Here is a 23570-nt window from a genome sequence, read left to right on the forward strand (position 1 = left end):
AATTAGAGACAGAGTAAAAAGCTACCTACCTCTTAGTTACACACTGTTAGTTCCTTGACACATCTCCATATAAGCTTTGTCATGTCAGGACCATTTGAGCTGGTGGCCTTCCTCAGCAGTACCAGATGAGTATTTCAGAGCATTCAGAAAGGATAGCTTTTGCTCTTCTGACTTTTCATCTCTTTCAATAGTTTTACACCTTTCACAATAAAACTCTGAACCCAATGAAGAAGTATATCCAGATTTTAGTACTTAAAACTCTTACATAGCAAAAGACTTTTTGAGTCTTGTTGAAAAATATGGTGTAAGATCCACTGTTGACATGTCAGACAAACTAAAAATACACTTTTTTTAGCTGTGAGAGCAGAGAAACATTTGCTGTTTGAGGTCTTCTAAGAAAAATACCTGTGCATGACCTCAAATCGCTCTGGTTTATCTTTTCCTTAGAGATTAAGGGAAATACCAGAAGCTGTGCACTGCCCTTGTGCCTGTAATGGCTGCATTACAGTGCCTGAACCAAGTTGAGGACTGCAATTTAGCAAATTTTTTTTTTCTTGTAGTGCTAAGGACTAAGTGTTTTCTTCCTAGTGCATGATGCAGTGCATAATGTACCAAACAAGCTCTTGTTTTGTTCCACATCCCACCCCAAGCATCCTGGGTTGGTCACAGCAAAGACACTGTAGACCAGGGCTTAATAATTTAGGATGATCTGCACATTTTTCCCTTTTTCCACGTTTCCACATTCTTCTTTGTTCATTAAGCATATATAATATATATATCTATCTCAGACCTAGATCTTACGCATTTTGAATCAAGAATTGCCCAAAATGTGATTAACAAAGAACATTTTTAGGCGCATTTTTGTAGATTCTGTATGTACAGTTCTCCTTTCATTTTCTACTATCCCTCTGCCTGCCGCACGCAATGGTTTTGACAGAAGAACCAAACCATACTGGTCCTGTTAATATTAAGCAAGGGAAAAAAACCACCAACGTCTAAGAAGAAGTTGTAAAATGTTAACACTGTGCAAATATCTGCTGAAAAAATCCGTATGATTTTGCTGTGAAACGCATTCTTACTGAAGACCAGGCTTCTGAGCATTCTCCTCATACAAAAATACTGAACAATGCACACAGTCTACACAATGCAGGTTCATACAGTCACTTAAATCTAGACATATACACATAAAATCAGTAATTGTCACTTGAATGAATCAGAGGGAAATGTACTGTTTTTAATAACGAACTACTGCATTCTTTCAGAGTAAAACCTTTTTATTATTAAACTTCACTGGGTGAGGTAGGTTAGAAGCTACTGCAGGATTAAGTTCATAATGGATTATACTTTCTCACAATCTCAAACCTTAAATTTTGATTTCTGACCAGATGGCTCAGCACTATTCAAAAACCAGCAGCACTGCTTGTTTTTTACCTGGTATTTTGTACACATGTAGTGCAGCTTTTGTAAAACAAAAGTCAAAGAACAAAATAAATAATAAATAATTATTTGTTAAAAGAAACTAAATATTCTTGAAATCAGCATGTATGCTGCTCTAGCCAATGCTAGGGTCAGGGGTCTGGGACATGAGGACACAAAGACAAATAGTTGTGCTTATGGTATTTTTTTCCCACTGGAAACTATCAGTTCATCAACATACCTTCCTCCAATGAGTACTCTGAATATTTTCAAAAAGTTAACATGGAATATATGGACTTGAATGTTTTTTCTTAATAAGTCTTTTAAAGCAGAGGATTTATTTTCTTTTTTTTAAAGTACTTGTACTATGAAAAACTCAAGGACTGTGTAACCATTCAAGATTATGTAAAACAGCAGCACAGGTGGCATTTTCCATATAAAAGCATATAAACAGTTCTAACTGAAAACCATGAGAAGAAATTAAAATATCCTTCCAACTTTTAAAGGCCTGCTAATAAGAAAACACGGGGTTCCTGAAAGTGTGTCTACCCTCAGATTACAGTAGACATAATTATATGAGAATCACATAGCAAAATCCAGAATTTTATTACACAGAGCACAACCCTGAGTACAGTTCACTATTTTTCTTGCTTTTATCCTAATTCCCATATCTGATACAATCTCAGTGCCCTTACTGTGCTTCCTTATCAACACCACCCGTTACTTGGTAAGCAAAAGCATTTGCACAAAATGAAAAACTTCTGTAAAAAAAGAAGTATGCAAACAAACATTTACCTTTAAAATGACAAAAATAACATGCTTTCTGTGAGCAAAGCAATTAATGATTTCTCTTTCTTCCTGTCTACCCCAGGATCATAACTACCAAACTCTTTCACTGTAAGTTTTGGTAACAAGGCAGTATCTTCAAATGTTTGCAAGTGACAAACTGACTGTTTCTGTAAGTACAGAAACCCCTTGAAAAAAGAAAAAAAAGAAAGAAGAAAAGAAAAAAAAGTTGCATCAGGTAAAGGGTAAGGATTTGTTGCAAGTCAGTAAGTTACACCAAAGAAGAACAGAAGTTATTATGAATGTATTTACACAACTGTTAAAGTACACAAATACAGTGGTAATACAAATGAAGTGCTTTGAGATATTGGTTTATACACAGGTTTATATAGACAGTCTAACTATTTTCTGCATGATGGAATTTAACTATTATGAGGACAAAAAGTGCCCACAAGTGAGTACAGTTCTTGAAGTCTGCAGTCAACTTTTAAGTATAGTACAGCAATCTAATGGTCCAGATACATAGGAAATAAAAAGGTTGCTTTTGTAAGTCCCTCAAACATTACACTATTAACCACAGAGATTTACAAGGAAAGCACAGTGAAGTGTAAAACTGCTCAAATGGTAGTGCACATGCCTAAAACATCAAAGTTCATAGTAACTGAGGAAATAATTCTCTTATGCAAACTTATCAATCAAATTCTCAAGCTTTTCCACTATGCTCTCCCCAAACACACACTTCCCCAGTCTGACCCAGAGTACACACAAGCAAATAGCTAACGTTACGGAAGTATCCAAAGAAGAATGATAATACTTAGTATGTGGACTTTTAAGAGGGGCAAAAAAGACTTTCTAAACACCCCCAAAAAAGGAATCACTCTCCATAAAAATCTGAAGACCAATACACCTTTTAAAATTGTCTCCAGGCAGGAATGAATTTCTCAAAATACCTAACTGTTCAAACAAAATCTCTGTACACACTTCCATTTCCAGCACAGAACTTCCCATAATTCAGTCATAATAGTTCTGGTACTCTTCCAAGTACTGTAAAGACAGAACACATACTTTTATGAGACCGTTTATAGGAACAGACAATATGAATAATTTCCCAGATTTCATAACCAACAGGAGCCAACAACACCTGCAACAACCTGAGCATGTTGAGTCATTCATGCCTACATAAAGACTCTGGTCATACTCAGGTTGAATATATGTAAGACTAAAATATGATAGGCATCTGAATTGTAAAAATTCTCAGGATTTTACTGCAAGAATAGGCTACTGTTTGGGGGGGGGGAGAGAGGGAGTAGGTATTTTTTGTTTTGTTTAAGAATTCTCTTTTTGTGTCTTGGCATGTAACAAAAGGCTTAAATCAATGTATTTATTTATTTATAAACATGTGGATACTGAAACATGCAAATTCACTGAAGACTCAGCAGCAGTGTCTACTTTGCACTTATAATAGCCTTCAAGCTACTAGCCTCAGAGAAGAGGAAAAAAAATCTTCCCAGTAAAAGCAATGTTTGAAAGTATCCATTCACCCAAACTAAGCAGAGACACAAAACAAGCCTTCTAATTCTAAATCCCTCTAATGTCAGTCTTTGACTTTGTCGTTCATGTTCTTTACAAATAAGAAATTCATCATTACAATCTCTACTATACTTAAGACTCTCCTGCATGGTATTTAATTATCCTCTTCTATGAAACACAGTGAGTATTAAAAATTTCTTTGTGCTACACAGAAAGTTAAATGTCCAGTGTGAATGAAGAGAGTGAACAGTCAAATAAACTTCTAACAGTTTTAAAAACTTCATGAGAAAACCAACTCAGAATGGGACTATATATGAAAGTAAACAATTTAAATAACATCGGATGGTTTTGATTCATTTACATGTTCCCTGGCAGACTAATCTTTTAAACAAGAGATTTCAAGTCATTGTCTTTAGTTCAGGTTTGTTTATATTCTGCATTTTTAAATCAGACAAAATCAAGAGTTCTTTACAGAGAAGTAAGCCAATAATTTTAGCAAAATTATACAAAAAACTTTCTTAAACCAAGTAAAAGATTTATAGTTACAGTAGAATAATAAAAAGGGAGTAAAGTCTGCCGCCTGTGGAAGGAAAACTGAAATGGCCATCCAGTAACAGGCGGTGAACTCTGTAAACCATCTTTCTTTTCCAGCCCTGTTACCACAGGGTTCTCTTAAGGTCATTGGGTTTTCTGGCAAAAGCGTCCTGTCATGGCAGCTGCTGGAGTCTCTGCATGTTCCTCCAAGCACCTTTTAGGTCACATGGAGAACTCCAATTTCCACTCTAGTTTAGGGTATATTTGCTAATAAAGCCATTGGTAACATGGAAGATCAGCCATGCATTATCTGCCCTCCATGGCAAAATAATTTTCATCGGTGCACAGCAGACTGGAGAACACTGGTAGTAACCCGAGCAGGAATCTACCAAAGCCAAAAAACAAAACAATATCAGCACATATCCTTCTAGTCAATATACAAGTGTCTTGCAATGTAGTTCTAAGATAGTAATTGCCAAAATTTAAGTGCGTAAATTTAAAATTCAATGAGCAATACAATGTTTCACACCCACCTGTAGCTACACAAAGTTCCCTGTTATTTTCCTCCTTTATCAGAATATGGAAAATTCACCTTTCCAGCCAGAGGGGATGTTTTGAAGAAAATTAGACAGAGCATAAACATGTGCAGAAGAAAGAACCAACCAGGTGAAAACACTATGAATGCACAGTAATAGACTCAATGGATAATTAATTTAAAAAAAATAAGAAGGTAAAAAAGAAATTAATTATTTCCAATAGCTTTTCACTTTCCATGGGAACATTGTGTTAAAAGATACTTCTTTTATCTCCACAGCTTGACCTACTGAAGTAAGAGTGTAGCATTATTTCAATACCACTTTCACCATGAAAGTGAAAAACAACCATACATCTCTGCAATTTAAGAAGTGAGAAACATCTAAGTAGCTGGATCAGTATTCAGTATTTGTTTCAGTTGTGAACAGCTACAAATACTAAGGCATACAGTACAGGCCAACCAATGTAGGCACAAACCAGACCATAATCTGCATGTCTCCTGCATGCAGGCTTTTCAATGCAAAGCTTTGGTTTGCTTTTTTGCATTTTTTAATATCTATTTTTTTTTACTAAGATCTGATAAATGGTCTTTAAAGCATTAAGCTGCCATTTACAGTTGGATCTTTTAAATGTTATAAACTGTTCAAGAAGCAGCTTGTGCAGTCAGCCAAGCACACAAAGCAGGAGAAAACAGAAGAGAAACAGCAAGATTCTTCACCAACTAGAGATACAGAATTAATGCAAGCTTAGGCTTTATAGAGAAAGTGAGACAGCAGACAAGAGTTATACAACAGAATTTATTAAGGAACAGAAAAATCTCACAACTTTTTTTTAATAAGTAGCAAATCAAAGAAGCTCTCAAAATACTTAAGAAAAACATCCCTCAGCCATTAAGGTTTAGCTTTCCAATTGAAAGCTGTTATTTCTCATACGAAACCTGTTATTGCCAAAAGCAGAACAGACTAAAAAGGCAAAAGCTGCACACAGAAAGGCAGAAATTTCTACTGCACTGAATAGTGGAAAGAACTTTGTAACACCCAAATTCAAGTCTGTCTACCTCCGAGATGCTCATGGTCAACTATTCTTGTTAGTATGTGAATGTTTTTTTAAATACAGATCAGAACAAATCTGAGTATTTTCAAAATGAGAGCTCATAAGGCACAGAGAAGAATATAAAACAGTGAAAAATGGACACGGCTGTAGTAGAACATTCCATTCATGACAAGACAAGACAGAGCTTCATTTGAGCAATACTGCCAATTCAGTCTTTGTGCAGCTATTTTGCTTTTATGATTCTGAAGCAGATCTGGTTTTTAATGGATGACATACTGCTGCATCAATATCCTTGGAAAGACACGTACTTCTCATACAACTAAAATTTAGAACTGGTTATTTTACTTTATTGTCGATACTTGAACAATTTTAGGGATCTTTAAAGTCACCATTACTGTTAATTCTGATTAAGAGTCCAGGTGGAACAGCAGCAATAACTCAGCCTTTGGAAAGACATTGACTTTTAAGTTAGAGAAAAATCAATGCTTCATCAAGCATCTGACCAGAAGGCACAGATACAACTATGAGATCACACAAGTAGAAAGAGCGAAGTCAGATGTTTCCAAAGAGTTTTTTCCCCACCCCATACAAAGTTTTGGTGTCTAATGAGAAGCACTCACCCAGTGCTGCCTTCCAACGAAAGGAGACGAGCAGCTACTTGCCATGGTGTTCGAAAGGAATGCTATTCTGAGGTAGGGGAAAAGACAGCAATTTGTAACAGTTCCACTGCCCCAATATATAAAGATGTCTTAACAAAAGTAAAACCTGAACTTGCAGGAGCAACTGTATCTTTTGAAAAGCTCTGATTTCAGACTTCCGTAAGACATTCCCATCATACTAAGAGACATGTAAAAGAAACTAATCATTAATCCACAAAGGAAGCTGACAGGGTCAGAAGAACAACGCAGAGTATGATGCCTATTAAGATGGGTAAGTGGAGAAAGATCTGCAGATGTGGAAATGGAAAATGCAGAAGCACTAGAAGTATGGCACAACACTTAAGTTATTCAATGCCAGTGTAGGCTACAGTCTTCTAAAAATTTCTTCCGTCACAGAGACTTAATCAAATATTTCTCAGTGCAGCATTTCCATCTTTCCTTTGACTAGAGAGAATACGTATATTACCAATAGGAATTTGCCACTGCTTTGACTGTTGGGTGCTGAACATACTACATTCAAGAAAAAAATACTAAACAACTTACTGTGTAAACATGAACAGTCAGACTGAACCTTTCGTTGAAGGGAATGAAGACTACTCACCCATAACTAGACAGTGAGATGATCACTGCTTTCAGGATGCAGTCAGTGAATGTGGACCAGCAGAACTCATTTAAAGTAGCTTTTACTAGAATATTCAGTACCTCATTTCTACCTCCTTTCCTACGCCTATTAATGCTTAAAATCTATGTGTAGAGGAGACTTAGGGAACAATTCACTTAAGAGAATTTAAGAGCAGAAGGATCTTTAAACAGCTGGTATGATTTTCTGTGCAACACAGATCACAACCCTTCATTGCATACAGACCTGTAATTTAGGTTTGCTTTAGACTTGAATGCACTTTATTTCTGATATGAAATTTCTTTGCTGAGTCACTTTGAGCCGTAAGGATGATTTCAGTGCTGACTATGAATCATTCACTTAGAAATGAATCCAGAATGGATGCAAAGGCAGAGAGGAGAGATGATCTACTTATTTTAGGAGTTGTTTCAGTAGGTAACTACTTTCACTTAGACCTCTATTTGCCCTTTCTTTACTTGTGAGTGATTTTAATTTTCAGCAATAGGTTCTTCACACATTTTCTCCTTAAGTAATAATTCCTGCTAAAATCATTGTGTCTCAAACACTACACCAACTCACTCAAGACATTTTCTTAGCTTTTTGTACAAACTGAAAGAAGTAGATTTGAAACTCTTCACTGTATCATCTGTTCTCCCAATCCATCTCAGTAATGAAACAAAATAACATCTCCACTTCTGTTCATTACTGTAGCATATAGATTCAAGGAGGAAATTGCATCCTTTCATTAGGAAACCACACTAACCTCTCCATCATTACACCTGCCTCCTCAATCATTACTTAGCATAGATACAGTTCCCCCAACGGCCTCCACTCCTTCATCCTAACCAGAATTTGGAGTACTACAGGAATGCACATTTGAATAGACTGCACTCAACCGCTGAGGTCTCACAGATGTTTATCACTGTGAACTCACAACTTCCAGGTTTTTCGCTGTGGCATTCACTTCATATAATACAGAAAAATACTGAATAACATGCGCCACAGAATTTATTTTATTTCATTAGAAACACTTAAGTTCCACAAACCATTTCAAAGACATTTCATAGTTGTTATTCCAGTAAAGACTCATTACTTAGTGTTAGATACTGCATGTCTTATTAAATGAGAATGACTTAGGTGCTATGTGGACACCATCTTGGATGTGGGGAATAAACAACACCTAATTTGTTATGCTTACCAATTACCATTTTTCCATGAGCATCAAATTTCTCTGAGAATGCCTAGTTTTCATAAGAACATTTTGGTTCCTATTATTTGCATTCACAGTGTTAGTTTTCCAGTTTCAGTCTGACCTGATTAGAATTCAGTTTGGAAAAAAGGAAGATAAACACATGGAGTAGTCGTCTTTAAGAACTCTACTTAGACGCAAGTAGCTTTCATTGTTTGAGTAACCTCTGTGCATTTCACTGTCCAGAATTTAACAAGCAGCAGCCATTCCTCTTGAGGAATAGAGGTGGAGATTACAGATGCACCGTTGCCTTACCAAACCAAGGTATAAAGTAAATGAAAAAACAAAACTAACTAAAACTAACTTACCAAGTTATAAATAAGAACTCTAAGTAATGTAGTTCCTAACAGAAAACATCTGCAGATGTGCATGGGAAGTGCTAGAAGTTGCCTTCTACCGGAGTATGGCTTAAGCATTTCCTGAAAAAGGACCTGTGGTAGTTTATTTACTTAAGACTTACTAAGGATACTAGCACACTTGGAATGGACATGGACAAGCAATTGCTATTCTTTATGGTTCTCTTGATAAGAAGTGATACGGATGACTATCCTTTTACATCTCTCCAATCAAAATTCTCTTCAATGACTTTGCCATGTAACTTGAATACTTTAGGTTTTCCTTAGAACAAGGTATAAAGAGAATTGGAAACTCATGGCTATAACTGTTAACCTGGCTAACATCTAAGGATAAATTCTGATTACAGAAGAGCTACTTTAGTATTATGAAAACTGTTAAGAGCATCAATTGACTAAAAAGCTATCAACACCTACAACTTTCATCATCTTGCCTATGAGAGAGTGAGAACTGGGAAAATGAAAAGTGAATTTTCTCTTACAAGCTCAAGTGGAAGAGTTACCAGCCGAAGTCTGAGTAGTGTACTTCGGCCACACCACCCAAGTTGCAAAAGGTGAAGGCAGGGATTGGGAAAATGAAGAACCTTCCACTGTGGAAGACGGCCAGGTTTGGGACTGTTTAAGGAACCTGAAAGTGCATGAGTCTGTGGAACCTGATGACACACACTCATGGGTTCTGAGGAAACAGGCTGAGTAAATGCCTACCCCACTATCCATCGTATTTGAGACATCATGGCAGTCACTCCAATGTAGTTCCCTCTGAGTGGAAAAGGGGAAACCATAACACCCAGTTTTATAAACGGAAATACGACACAGGGAACTACAGGCCAGTTTCACCTCAGTGCCTGGAAAAATCATCTAACAGATCCTCTTGGAAATGATATTAAGGCACATGGAGAATAAGGAGGTGGTTGGCATCAGACTACATAGCTTCACTAAACTGGACTGTTCGCAGCAATATTGAGTGAACAGGCAATAGAGAGAGGGCACAAACTGAAACACAGAAAATTATTTTAAGACATACAAAGAAACTTTTTTACTATGAAGGTGGGCAAGGACTGTAACAGGTTGCCCAAAGAGGTTGTGGTCTCCCTTTTCCAAATTACTTGGAGCCCAATTGGACATTGTCCTGAGTGGCCTGCTCTAGTTGCCTGTGCTTTGGGTAGTGGGATTGGGCTACATGATTTCCAGAGGTCCTTTTTGACCTTGGGTATTCTGTGAGGCTGTGATGCAGATTTCTCCCTAAATATGTACTTTAATGTAAAGATGGTTTCTTGGAAAAGTGTATATGCAAGGTCTTTGGCATTCTGAGCAAATCTCAGATGCTTTGTCTCTGTTAACAGTCAGACAAATAAGGCATAGCAGTAACAGACAGAAACACAGTGATGCCACTTGATTGCTTTAGGTGAAAGTGCATCTTTAATTTTGTTGCTATGCTCATGACATGTTCCTTACTGTGCAGGTGTCACTATTGTAAACATTTCAAGAGATGAGTAATACAGCTTGTAGGTACATTTTAGTTCTGCCTAGCTTGTAGAATCTCAATACTCTGAGGGCAGTGGGCAGTGTCCTGAGTGATCTGGGATGTGTAATTTGTGATATGGGCCAACAGTACGGTCTTGGATTAATGGCATATTCCATACCAGCTCTTTTTAACTCTGCTCCAAGTATAGGATCGCTTGGTTGACTTCTTTACAGTCTCAACAGTGATCTAGTAAGGATCTTCTCTTGAGTTTGCTAGAACTAACAAACAACTAACAAACCATTCATTTAGTTCTTAAGACAATGAACCAGTGCTGGTATCTGCTCATGGTGACTGAACAATAGTGTGCTACTGCAGTGTAATTTGAACAGATTCCCATGAGCCTGTTGCAATTGGAAGGCAAGAGAGATTTGCAGGCGGAATGAGTTGGACTGGAAGGGACTGTAAAGATCAACTCATTCCAACGCCCCTGCCATGGGCAGAGAACCTTCCAGTAGGCCAGGTTACTGAGAATCCCATTCAGCCTGGCCATGAGCATCTCCAGAGACAGGGAGTCCATGACTTCTCTGGGAAACCTGTTCTAATTCTTCTAACAGGTATTTATGCAAATTTAAAAGATCCATAACTATGCACAATTCTCCCCTCTTTATTTTCAAACTACTTAAAAATACTTCAGCATGAGATTTATGGTGGCAAGAATAGCAGTTCAGTGAACAATTTAACATGGTGAAACTTGTACCCAAAGCCAGTAGAGAAAACCTCACCTATCCTCTATCCTTGCCCAGTCATTTCTGCTCCTAAACTGTTCATCCCACGTGCAAGCACAAGTATCTGCACAGCTACACGGTGAAACAACTAATTCACCTTAAATCCCCCTCAAATGCCACTTTACTTTTATCACAATGGAATTGTTTCTCCAACCCAGTTCACTCAGTTTTCATTAGCCATATTAACCTGGCCCCCATGTAAAAAACTGTTCTTTCTAGCAGTAAGATTTCATACCGAAGAACATGTACTATCCAGAAGTAATTAACTCTGCCAATTAAATTATGAACCCAAAAGGAACCAAGTTAATTTTTGTCAATGTGCTCTGTCAATGAGGAACGAGTCCCTGGCAAAAATTATGCAGTTAGAGGTCCTGCACAGTAGTGAGGCATGATGGAAAAACCCCTAGGTCATTTTAACAGTCCCCTTAATATACTGCCTTCCCAGAAATGCTGCAGAATGTCTACAGATTGGCTGATTTCCATTTTGTAAGTAAGGCTCAAAGTAAATTGTACAAAGCCAAGCCACACACTGTTTGGGACAAGACTGTCAATATGCTGAGGAAGGAATGTTTCAACAATAGCACAGTTGGAAACACATTTAATATTGTCAGTCCTAAAATTTCTTTGGACGATTTCAGTGCTGACTATGAATCATTATCATTTACCCTCCTGCCATCCTCTTCAAATGAGCCTTCTGCAATGTATCCATCATCCATGTATGTGGCCTCTTATCAGCTGTGAATCAAGAGCAGTGCACTACATTTCCTCAATACTGCACCTTCCATTCTTCACCAAATGCTTCTTGCCTTTTCTGCACCAATAGTCTCTGCTCTGTTGGTTTGGAAATAAGATTCACTACTGTCTCTTACTCTGCTTCTTCACTGGTAACATATATGAGAAACTCTATGAGTCAAGGAGCTAAATCCCATAATAGTAGGTCAAAATGCTGCACCTCTAGAATTCTGCATCCTCTCATTGCTGCCAAGGTAAAGATTAAAAATTTCTTTACACCCACATCATTCAAGCTACATGTCAAGCATTTACATGAATAAACATCATCTGCACAATCAGTATAAAATCACATAAATTACCTGGTAAGTTCTTTTGGTAAATTAACTTTATCAAATCACCATAATTTTTTTTTCAATACACAGTTTTATTTTTTTTTTACCTGTGAAGTTGACATGCGAGAGGTATCTTGTCGGCCTGTTAAATCAGACGAAGAGATATTGACTGGGGCACCACGATGCAGTCTCATACTCACTTTCCTTTCTCGTTCCATACCAGATACTGGCCGAGGAGATGTGTTGGCTGTGAGAAAAACTGCATTAGATTCCCATAATGAGAAATGCCACCCCAACACAGTCACTGGAAAAATTACACTCTTGCTGTTTGCACATAAAAATTCCACAGAACCAAATGAGGAATCAAGGCCATTGTTTGACATTTCATGGAAATAGTAGTATCAACTTCTAGGCAATGAGTATATGCAATTACCTTCAAACTACTGAAAAGCAAGGGAGAAAAAACTAAACCAAAAGGCCAAACTCTGCCCAGAGACAGACTGCCAATTAGAGTAGTCTACAAGATGCACTTCCCCAACTACTTGCTTACTTACCAGCATGTGAAGTTGGGGTAAGGGGTGTTGGAGGAGCTACATCTTGCGTTCCTCTAAGCCTGCCAGAAGCAGTGGAGGGTAATCCACGTACAGCTGAATTTCGTGTATGCCTTAATCTTTCCTCTCGTTCTCGCCTTTCCCGTTCAGCATCTTCAGCTGCTCTGCTTGCACCCTATGGGTCAAGACTAGTGAACAACTTGGAGGATTACTGAGATTACAACTATAAGTTTGGATAAAAATACTGAAAAGAAAGAACTGGACAACATGTGAACTGAAGTTTGATAGGGCATCAACTGCTTTGGTAAAATTTCTCAAGAACTGCCATAAGTTTTGTTCATACAGCTGCGTGGATAGTCTTCAAAATGCTAATGTACACATATAATGTTACGGCAGCTGGACACCTCCTCCTCAAATGTGGTAAATGACCCATGGTAAAGATTAAGGTGGGATAAGTAATAATTCCACAACCCAGCCTGGTGACTGCCCTAAAGGATCTAAGAAGCCCTGTAACTGTAATTTAGTTGTCATCCAAGCTTTATAGCATGCATCCTGTATCTCCTGCCTTTCCTCATTTCCTGATCTTTTTATCTACACAGCAGAGTTGACAGCAGGAAAAATGGAAGACAATCTTACACTACCAGTTAAGATACTCCAAACTGGCAATGTAGCAAAAAACCCCAACCAAAACCATTTAAAAAAATCAACGTTTTAGAAAGCTACGTGAGCTACTCACAAATTTCAGCATGTTCCAGTCAAATACATAGTCATACGAGAATCCTTGCCGATGAAAGAGGTTTCTGAATAATTGCCTTAGATAGGAATAATCCGGCTTGTCATCAAAACGCAAAGAGCGACAGAAATTCAAGTATGTGGCAAATTCAGCTGTAATTAAAGAAAGACAGTTGTTCATCTTCAGCTTCACATCAGCTTTTTGAAATTCTGAGTCAAAAGAAACCAAACCATCCCAAACCTGAAAATCAGGGATTCTTCTTAACATAAGAAAAAGAATGATGATCTTATACTGGAAATCCACCAAAGGGAACGTTACCATGTCAACAGTGAAAAATAAATTATTTTTGTATCTCAAAGCAGGCAAAGATCTCATTTGTCAACAGCAGAGAGGACCCAACAGCACAGTTCTTTAACCAACAACTGGTGGGAAGAAAAGTTTTAAAATTTTGCTTGGAATATACTGAACGTAATTTACTGTGCGACATAGAACAGTATTTCTTTGTTATGCCACATAGAGATTCATGTCTGCTGCCTCACAGAACACAAAAAAACTTTATCTCCCAGGTCATGCCACATTTTTAATTTACAATAGTCTGAACACTTGTTTTTAAATGGCAAACAAAATATTACAAAGCAAAAAAATGAATACTGTAGTGAATTCAGTGCACCAGAGAAAATAGCAGTATCAAAATACTAGGTTTTGACTTTAGGTCTTCCCAAATAAAGCAAGATATTAATTTCCATTAAAAAGAAATTCTAACAAATGGCACAAGAGAAGCTGATTAGTCTGCTCTGTCTGTAAACCCCAGAGAAAACATGCAGTTCATGAATGTAAAGGAAGATTTATGAAACAACATTTGAAAGACATAAAAAATTATGAATTTTCACACAACTCTATCAAAAACTGTAATTCTTGTCACTGTTAACTAGTTGCCAAACCCATGAGGGCAGAAAGATGAGACAGAACTCTTTGTGAAATGAAAATATTCTCTGATGACAGCTAGTGTTACAAAGTTTTAAAACAAATTTAAGTATCATTTTACAATACTCAAAAATGGCTTATTATTGTTTTGGTGTAAATAATAAACTGAGAAACAACTGCTTTGAGGCATGATGCTAGGATCCAGAAGGGTTTCTTATGCCTCTCACAAATTCTAATCTATCAGCAGGCCAAACCACATGAACCTGGGATCATAATTCCCAATTGAAACAACTGCAGTAGGTTAGAGTGCATCTGACTATACAATCCAATTAACAAGAAACAGTACCCACACAGACAGAGAAAGAGGCAGTTTGTTAAAATGCTATTTGTCTGTTACAAATGATCCAGCCAACAGGTGCATGAAAAATACGGAGTGAATCAGATGTACCATGCTACCCTTCCTCTTGAGGGCACCTTAACAGCTGACACAAGGGATCCCTAGTAATGCTCTATGAACACAAAAGATCTCAGTCTTCAGCACAATATTTTTACATGTGGTAAAATCATGAGGGGTAAGGAAGTGGCAGAGGGAGAGAGAATGGGAGAGGGAGAGACGGTGAAAAAGAGTAGTAGAATTTAATGTAAAGAAAGGAGATGTACCACTGAAACATGAACACGTAGGCCTAGTGTCAAAAAAGATTAACTTACAAGGATATCCTTTACACAAAACCTCAATGGGTGTAGACATTTTCTTTTCACTGATACGTTCGTATTTCTGCCTCTTTGTTGCTGCTTTCAGTCCCTGCCAGGGGAGGGAGCCCAGGTTAAAATACATCAGTACATAGCCCAAGGACTCCAAGTCATCTCTGCGAGATTGCTCTACAACAGCATAAAAAAGTGAACTCATTAGGTTTCATTTTCTACTAGAAAAACAGAAATCTGTTTAACAAGACTGTTATAAAACCCTTACTAAAACAACAGACAGCTGAGAGTTACTGTGCCCATGATAAACTCGTTCAGTACAAGAAAATCCTATTATCTTTGCACTTATTAAAAAACTTATTAATGCCTGAGCACTGCAAACTGATTGAATCCCACATAATTGAGGTATGCAATGCCGTGCACACTGCACTCTTAGTGTTAAAAATAGGGACCGTCTCCTATGCCTCCACAAAGCAACATACATTTGCAGTAAAATTACACACATCGACACTTTTGAAGCTTCTATTTATTGCTTTCCCCGGCTCACCAATTCCAAGATGAGTGTTGATAGATGCATAACGGGCAGTTCCTGTTAAGTTTTTATTTTCACGATATGGAATATGTTGGTGAGTTCGAGCATCTCGATACTTCTTTGCTAGTCCAAAGTCTATTATGTAGACAAGATTGCCCTTCTTCCCTAGGCCCATTAAGAAGTTATCTGGCTTCACATCTCGGTGGATGAAGTTCTTAGAGTGAATATATTCAATTCGACTAATCTAAATACAGAACCACGAAAAAAAAATAATTGTCAAGAGACTAAGCACACATCTTTTTCTGACAAAAACACTACCAATTCTGTCTTAATAATGAAAGAGGCAACCCTACTTTTTATTATAAAATATAAGAGCAATAAAGAGAACATAATTCAGAAGACAACGGAAAAGCCTTCTTTCCAGCTCTTTGCTCCTGTCTATTTTACATCTATTTCCAGAAACTTTCTAGGGGAAATTCTTAGTCTTTGAGCAGTGCAACACCTTGTATGCAAACGGAGCAGGTCCAGTTTTTATAGCTTTTAAAGAAGAACTGGTAGTCACTTTTGACGAGATCGTTTGCATTTACAGAAACAGAACTGATTTTGAATCTTTATTAATACAGCCTATTCAGCTCTAAATTTTAGAAATTAATTGTATATGATCTATCAAAAATAGTCAATATCCCAACATACTACACTGTCAAGATAACAAAGCAGCTTCCTACCATTTGGTCAGCAAGTAATAGGACTGTCTTGAGACTAAATTTCCTTGAACAAAAATTGAAGAGATCTTCAAGACTCGGTCCCAACAACTCCATCACCATAACGTTGTAGTCCCCTTCAGCTCCACACCATTTAATTGTGGGAATACCCACTAGGAAAAAAAGAAGCCATTTATTCAGTATAACAATTTGGTTTATATAATTAACACACACAAATCTTCAAGGCTCTTAAGATGAATTCTGAGAGTCAGTACCATGAATGTTTCCATTTACAGTGATGTTTAATATTTTATACTACCTTCAGACACTCCAAAATTAAATGTTTGATAACTTCCAGAAGAATCAATACAAAATTATAGTAACAGAAGTCTAAAAATAGCCTTTTTTCTCTTCCCCAGAAACCTTCCAGTCTTGTACTTACCTTGTATTTAAAGTATTGAGCATTGCTGAATTTGAACCATATGCATTTTACTGATATTAATACTCCTGTAGTCTCTAAGATGCAGTAAGGCACGAATCAGAAGTCTGAAAATAAAGACCCTGACAAACCACCAGATACTAATAAGGCCTTAGAAATTAACTTAAGTTTCTAAGCCTACAAAATCACCATGAAATACCAGTCTCTTTCATCAAAATTTGCAATGAATTTCCACCCTTCCTTCATATTCTGGTCTTTCCTTTAGCTCCATGGTATTTGCTGTTTGGTGAATCTCTACCAAAGCAGCATGGTTTAAGAGATGTATTATTCATTCAGTTTTACAGTATGACAATTAGTTCAAATTTACGGAGGAAGTCAGGATCCTTATTTCACATAAAAATGTACAAATGCTCAAATATTTTGAAATAAACCAGTATGTAGGTAGCCTTATTCAGAATTTCAAATGCCTTACTTTGAGTTATGTCTATGCATTTTGGTGTGAAATACTGTAATTCCCCGAATTTAAAGGAAGCACGTTACTCTATGAAGGATATTCCAGTTACATGCGGATGGCAACTGAATGAGGCAGGAATTAAAAAACAGCTAAATGCAAATACACATTATTATCAATTTCGAGAGGTCTTATTACTGTACTTGGCACTTGAGTTACATTGTGGAATATACGCCTCACAAAACGCATATCCTCATTCAGGAAGAACTCAAGGGACTATGAAGCAAACACAAAACTGAACTACACCAGGTTTATGGTCCATAAACATGCACAGGAATGTTACGTTTCTGGAATTCCAAAATACATGAATAAGTTACCATAGCAGAGCAACACACATTAACTACGAAGCTGCACTCCTATTCTCCACTACTAATGCTATTTTGTCTTTGAACTCTCCCAGCAAGGAAGTGTTTTTAACTCAGAAGAAAGAGTATTAACATGTACAAAAAAAATTAACGTGATTTTTAGAAGTTTAGAATTGTGCTACCATAATAAGCAACTCAGGTGAAATGATCCAAAGCACTGGTTAACATCTTTCACTGACCCATAAGAATCAGAAGTAAATCACTATTCTGGGACAAAACTTTGCTTCATATTGCACAAGGTCCTCCCATTTAAATATTTCGGGAACCATGAGAAACTCTGAAGGATCTCACTGGCTATCGTGAAGCGTGGTAGGCATGGATTTGGAACTGCTCATCTATAAGTCTTGCAGAACTGAAATGCTGCTCTTCCTCTACCCTGCTACCTTTCCCACCTTCTCCTTATTTCTCAAAAGAGATCCCAAACATTAACGGCCAGGTGGCAGATACATCAAAGGTGTAAAACCAGTAGAATCTTTGAAGAAGGAAAATAGTTCGCTTGCCTCCACCCTGCATCATTTTGTAGATTTTACTCTCGATGTGGAGCTGAGGATGCTTGGTTTTCACGCATTCCAACTTTATTGCAACCTCTTCTCCGGCAGCAATATCAGTTCCTAAAACCAGAAGAATTAAAACATTGGTCAAAATATTTTTAAGATGCACTTCCTTTGCCAAAACTGAAACAAAACTAACATCAACAAACTATTTCTCAATGGCAAACATCCAGAGATTAAATACTTTCAGCCACGACTATCTAAAAATTCTCGTGAAACTTTACAGATACTCTCCAACAGATTAGGATTGCAAGAGAAAACTGTTAGACACTGTAGCACAAGAAGCCAGAATTACTGCTATCCCATTAAAAACAAACCCAAAACAAAACAAACAACAACAAAAAAACCCACCAAACAACAAAACTAAACCAAGTGCATCTTCTCAGGGACGTCTTTCTACTTCCAGCTTGTGGTAAAAATGCTCAGAATTAATATTTGCAAACATGCCACACAGCCCTGCCAACAAGAAATACTAGGAATTCAAATCACCTCCTCTTATGCCTCTGAAATAGAGACTGCGATTTCCCTAGACCTCGGCATACTCCAGCTGTACCCTGACACCTCATTTTACTTGGCTGGAAGGCAGATTACCCTAGACTAAAGAACCTGCAGTCTACAAAAGCTTTCTTTAAATCCCATTAAATTCTTGTTTCCGCAATCAAAAAATGTCTTATCAGTTCACTTTCAAAGTATGTAGGGAGAAACTGACATTCTTAAAAAGAAACTGTCAAGAAAACACACACTCTCACAGTCAAGCTACTTGCAAACGACTCAAAAAAAGGAAATAGCAAAAGGAAATGTGTGACACTTCACAGACATATAGCCAAGTCTCTCTACTTTCGGAATTTGGCCCCTTTTCTGCTTTACTTTATGGTTCAGGATCACGTGAAGTACACCACCTACCATTTGATCTGATCCCCACTTTCAAAAGCCTAACATGAGGTTCTCTGGTTGTTTCGTTTTGTTGAGAAACAGCAAACAAACCTTTTGTACTCATTTTTTTTCATCGTCAGGATTGCGTACAGTTCTATACTACGTCACTTTCCCTTAACTCTTCTCAGAGTTCAAAATCTCTGGTCATTCCCTGTATAAGTAATTTTTAATTACTGCATGGTATTTCCCATTTCTCTTATCTGTACCTTTGTCAGTTCCATAATGGCCTTTCTGGGAGTCACATGAAGCAATTAAGACACATGTGCACAAAGACGTATTTTTCTGCCTACCTATTTTTTTCCCCGTATGTTTCTCTTTGACCACTACAGAATACTGACCTATCTTTTATAGTTGCAAAATCCCATTCCTGTTGTTAAGGAGCTACTTCAGTGCTTTAGAGGCTTTCATGCTATAAAGTCAGGAAAATTAAGGCTACAAAGACTTGCTAACATCCCACACCTCAAAATGGACATGACTGTTCACTTTGGCAGAAACTGGTAGCACACGGATCATTTGAGCTCCCACAAGACTATGTGTCTTTTTCTACACTAACAAAATGTCTTTCCATTTACACGCACACATGGGTATCTAGGCGGTGTTGCCAGAAGACAGAGTTTCTCTGAGTGGACACCCCAGCAGGTATCAATTAGGCATTTCACAACACACCTTAAAAAAATCAACAAAATGTATGAAGCTCACTCGAGATACAACAAGCACAACTCGAGGCCATCAAATGAAAAAGGCAAAATCAAAATGAGGCCCTACATATATCTGTCTCATACGACTCCTTTTTATCTAGCATAACAGGTGACAGGATCCTGGACTGTTAATTTGGACACAGTACAGTTGCAGCAACTGAAAGCACTTTAATATGTACTGCAGTATTTTTTACATTTCATGAGTGAATTATTTTGGTGGACTTTAAATTAATCACAGTGAACATCTACCTAGAGATTTGAAAGAATGTATCAACAATACTAGGAAGAAGGACTTAATACAGACCTCCCCACCCCAAAAGAAAGTCTCGATTTTGAACCACAAAACTTCTGACCTTTCTTGATTATCCCTTTTTCTCCAGAGTTCTACAGAAGCCAAAATCAGAGGGGTCTGTAGACTGAAGACGGTATTAACTGATGAGCGGTCAACAGCAATAGCACTATTTTGGGATTCTGGTTGGTTTGGCTTTTTAAAAAAACTTTTCTGATCCAAAACAGACACAAACTTCCATCTACATGTAATGAGAGACGTATCTCTCTAAAGACAGCTGCAGACTTCTGTGGTTGATTAATGCAAAAAACTGCATAGGAGGATCAAGAGCTGTATTATCAGGATCAAATTCTGCTCAACGCACTACTAAATTCACTTGACAGACGATAGTCTGGATCTGATAGGTCACTTCTTAGAATACTTGCTCATCCCAAGAAGTCTTTACCACCTAAGAAAGCCAAGAGCCTTAGCTTGAACTCCACTTCCACGTAAGCCCTCTCCTTCAAGACAAAAGATTTCGTACTTAAATAATGCAATTAATATTTTTGAGTCCAGCAAAACCAATGAGGGGAACAAAAAGGGAAATAATTTTGCCAAGCAATCCGGTACTTAGCCCCATACAGGGACTTTCATCTACAGCTTAAACCAGAGACAAAAATCTCAAAGTTTTTATGGCACCCTATATTTCACCAAAAGTTTAGCATCCTTCCTTTAAGGAATACGTAATAATACTTGAGAAGCAGCAGTTCTATGAACGGAATCAATAATTAAAAAGTAGCAGCAAGCAGTATAATGAGAAGTGATTATTTATAAGTAAAAAAGAAAGACTAAAGTAGTGAAAGCAGGTTTTTTTTTTTTTTTTGAAATGCAAAATTCTAATGTACTTATAATTGCCAAGTCCTCTTCCCTAAGGAAGGCCTTGGAAATTATTTTAATTAGTTTACAACCTAAAAGTAACTCTTAAGAGAAATATATAGATCACACAAGAAACCATGAAAACACTGCAACTGTTCTGTCCTCATGGTCTGGGCAACAAAAGAAATGCTTACTCTGATCCACTCACTCCTGTCCACCTTTGATGCTACTTAGAATATGTGTGTACTAATTTCTTTCATAGCTTCCTTCGGAAGGCAACATAGGTAAACTCCTAAATTTAATTTTCTTTAAGCTGTCCATGTTTACTTACAGTAGTGCCTTACATTTAAAAATCCTGTCCAACAGACCCCCATTCCACATTCCAGAAAATAAATTTTGAGGTACAAAGAAGTGCAAAGAATGTGGAAGAACCATGCTCCTAACAGTGTTGTTGGTTCCAAATTCCAGAGTAGGGTAAAAGGGAAAGGGTGGGAAAATGAAGGAAGTCCCTCCCCTCTACTTTAGAATGTCTTCAACACCCTTGTAGCTGCATTTAGGACAAAATGTGGGGACTGGAAACAGGCAAAAATACACAAATCTTCCTTTTTAAAGCATAAAACTCAGTTGCGAATGTACGCTGAGGTAATCTACAAATTCACTGAGGCCTATCAGAAGGCATGTCTACTTAAAAATTACTTTAAAACACTTATGTCTCATGTACAGTCTGAACAACCAAGCAGTACCTGGAATTTTTCAAAAACCGACCACATGTCATTATCATCAAAAACATAGTTTTGAAACACCTATTCTACCAGATAATTGTAGGCAAACCAAATGGGACTCATCTCCCTTGGAAAAATAACCCATGCCACCAGCTGGATCTTCCATTCACGTACTTCCATGCTAGTTACTGGCTCAGGCATGACATTTGCAGTAAGCCCTGAAAGTAAATCCATGGCAGTTATTTAGAAATTTAAAAAACATAAAACCCAGAGGATTTATTGCAGAAAATTCAGTATGGCATACAGGGAACTATTGCTCTCTGTTCAACTTCACTGGTGTGAGCTGCATGCATAGAGAAAAAAGTGACACATAAACGTTTATTTCACTTGCACTTGATATTAATACTGAAACACAATCTGATTTATCTGTGCAGTAGTCAAAAGTTAAAATTTTTCTAATCATCTAAGACTTTTCAGATTTTAGCTGCTGTCTTAATTGCCTCCCAGAATCCCAATGGAAGTTAACAAGGATTTCTTCACAAGCTTTACCACAATCTTCTACGATCACGCCTTCAATCTTCTATACATGCACTGCAGAGAGAAAGAATCACGTTCTCTGCCTCTTAACAATCGCATACCTTCAGTTAAAAATGTGTATTTTTCATCAGGCATATGATCTGTCTTATGGATAAGAGGTTTTCATCATCCGCAGACAAGCACCTTTAGGTAATGAATTATTCTGGAATGCTAGCTGTGCACTGCAAGATGTCTAGAAAAACAACCCCCACCCCTCATACTGCATGCACTGCCAAATATACCACATAAGCTAGCAAGGGACATTATCTTCCTTAGCCCCTGCAAGTCCCACTTCCACCCCCTCACCCCCCTCCTTGATTTGCTTTTCTAAGTGAATACAATTTTCAAAAGCAGAGTACTTATGTCTACCGGATGGAACATAACACTCGTGTTTCTTTGGATTTAACCCATTTCACATGGTTCGAGAGTTTGCCGACTAAGCAGAGTATTTTAAAAATATCCGCTTTCAAAACTTCTTGTACTCACCACCTGTGCTTGTCATAAGCAACAGCAGTAGGCTGTTATGTTAGAGAGTTATAATAATGGACTGGCAAAGGTAATTCCAATCCTGTACGTTTTGCAATTGCATAGTGACCACAATTAGGCCACGGTCAAGCAACATGATTAGCCAAACTACGAGGATTATTTGAAGAATTTAAAGGTTTTTTTTTTACTATAACCGAATCACCTGTAGTTGTGTAATTTTTTTTTTTTTAGGCCTCACAGGAGAAAGAAATATCGTTCTGACAACAATTTTTTTGTAGTCCACTGTAGCGATATTTAACCCTAGTACACGTTTCTTTCCCAAAACGTTTTTCCGAATGTGGTCGTTTGTGGGGGTTTTAGGATTATGTGGGTTTCCCCCCCCCGTGTTTTCAAATGAGGCGATTTTTATCCTTATGCCCATTTTACAGACGCGAACGGTGCCCAAGGTCACTAAACAACGGAAAGAAGCAGCCTAGTAAAAACAGAATTTCCAATTTCCGCACTGTCCAAATTAGGACATGATGTTAACGAAATATTAAATTACTGCTGCTGTGCCCGTAGCCCACTCAGAGGTACTTAGCCGACCCGGCTAGGCCCTCTGGATGTTCTCCACACAGCCACAAAACGGGCCAGCTAAATCCCCAGCGAGCCATCCTCCTTACCCAGGTAGATGTCCCCGAAGGAGCCGCTTCCGATCTTCCGGCCCAGCCGGTACCGGTTCCCAACCCTCAGCTCCATGGCGGCAGCCCGGCTCGTCCGCAACCCGGTTCTGTTGCTCTGCCCTGCTTGCTTGGCTCTCGTTCAGATGCCTCACAGCCCTGCGGTTTCGGATGCCATCGCGGCTTTGGTCTCGCCGCTCGATACTAGCGAGACAGGTAAGACCGTCGCCGCAGCTCCCGAGCAAGATGGACCCGGATTCCCGACACCAGCGATATCTCAGCCCCTGCGGCCCCGG

The 23570-nt window shown here is 37.9% G+C and overlaps 1 protein-coding gene across 3 annotated transcripts; it reads right to left on the reverse strand.

Moving 5' to 3' along the window:
* Positions 1 to 1305: 1305 nt before the first annotated feature.
* Positions 1306 to 23570, reverse strand: CSNK1D (casein kinase 1 delta). Of its 3 annotated transcripts, XM_062506315.1 has the most exons (10): positions 23278 to 23570; positions 18006 to 18116; positions 16215 to 16363; positions 15505 to 15733; positions 14964 to 15134; positions 13335 to 13483; positions 12602 to 12773; positions 12155 to 12294; positions 6474 to 6540; positions 1306 to 4651 (listed from the first exon to the last, which is right to left on the reverse strand). In XM_062506315.1, exons 1-9 carry the CDS (start codon positions 23351 to 23353, stop codon positions 6508 to 6510), a joined length of 1230 nt encoding a protein of 409 aa, XP_062362299.1. In that variant the 5' UTR covers positions 23354 to 23570; the 3' UTR covers positions 1306 to 4651; positions 6474 to 6507. The 3 variants fall into 3 exon arrangements, with proteins under 3 accessions (XP_062362299.1, XP_062362298.1, XP_062362300.1); XM_062506314.1 differs by lacking the exon at positions 6474 to 6540; XM_062506316.1 differs by lacking the exons at positions 6474 to 6540; positions 14964 to 15134.

The sequence above is a fragment of the Cinclus cinclus genome, chromosome 20, assembly GCF_963662255.1.
Source record: "Cinclus cinclus chromosome 20, bCinCin1.1, whole genome shotgun sequence".
Taxonomy (NCBI): domain Eukaryota; kingdom Metazoa; phylum Chordata; class Aves; order Passeriformes; family Cinclidae; genus Cinclus; species Cinclus cinclus.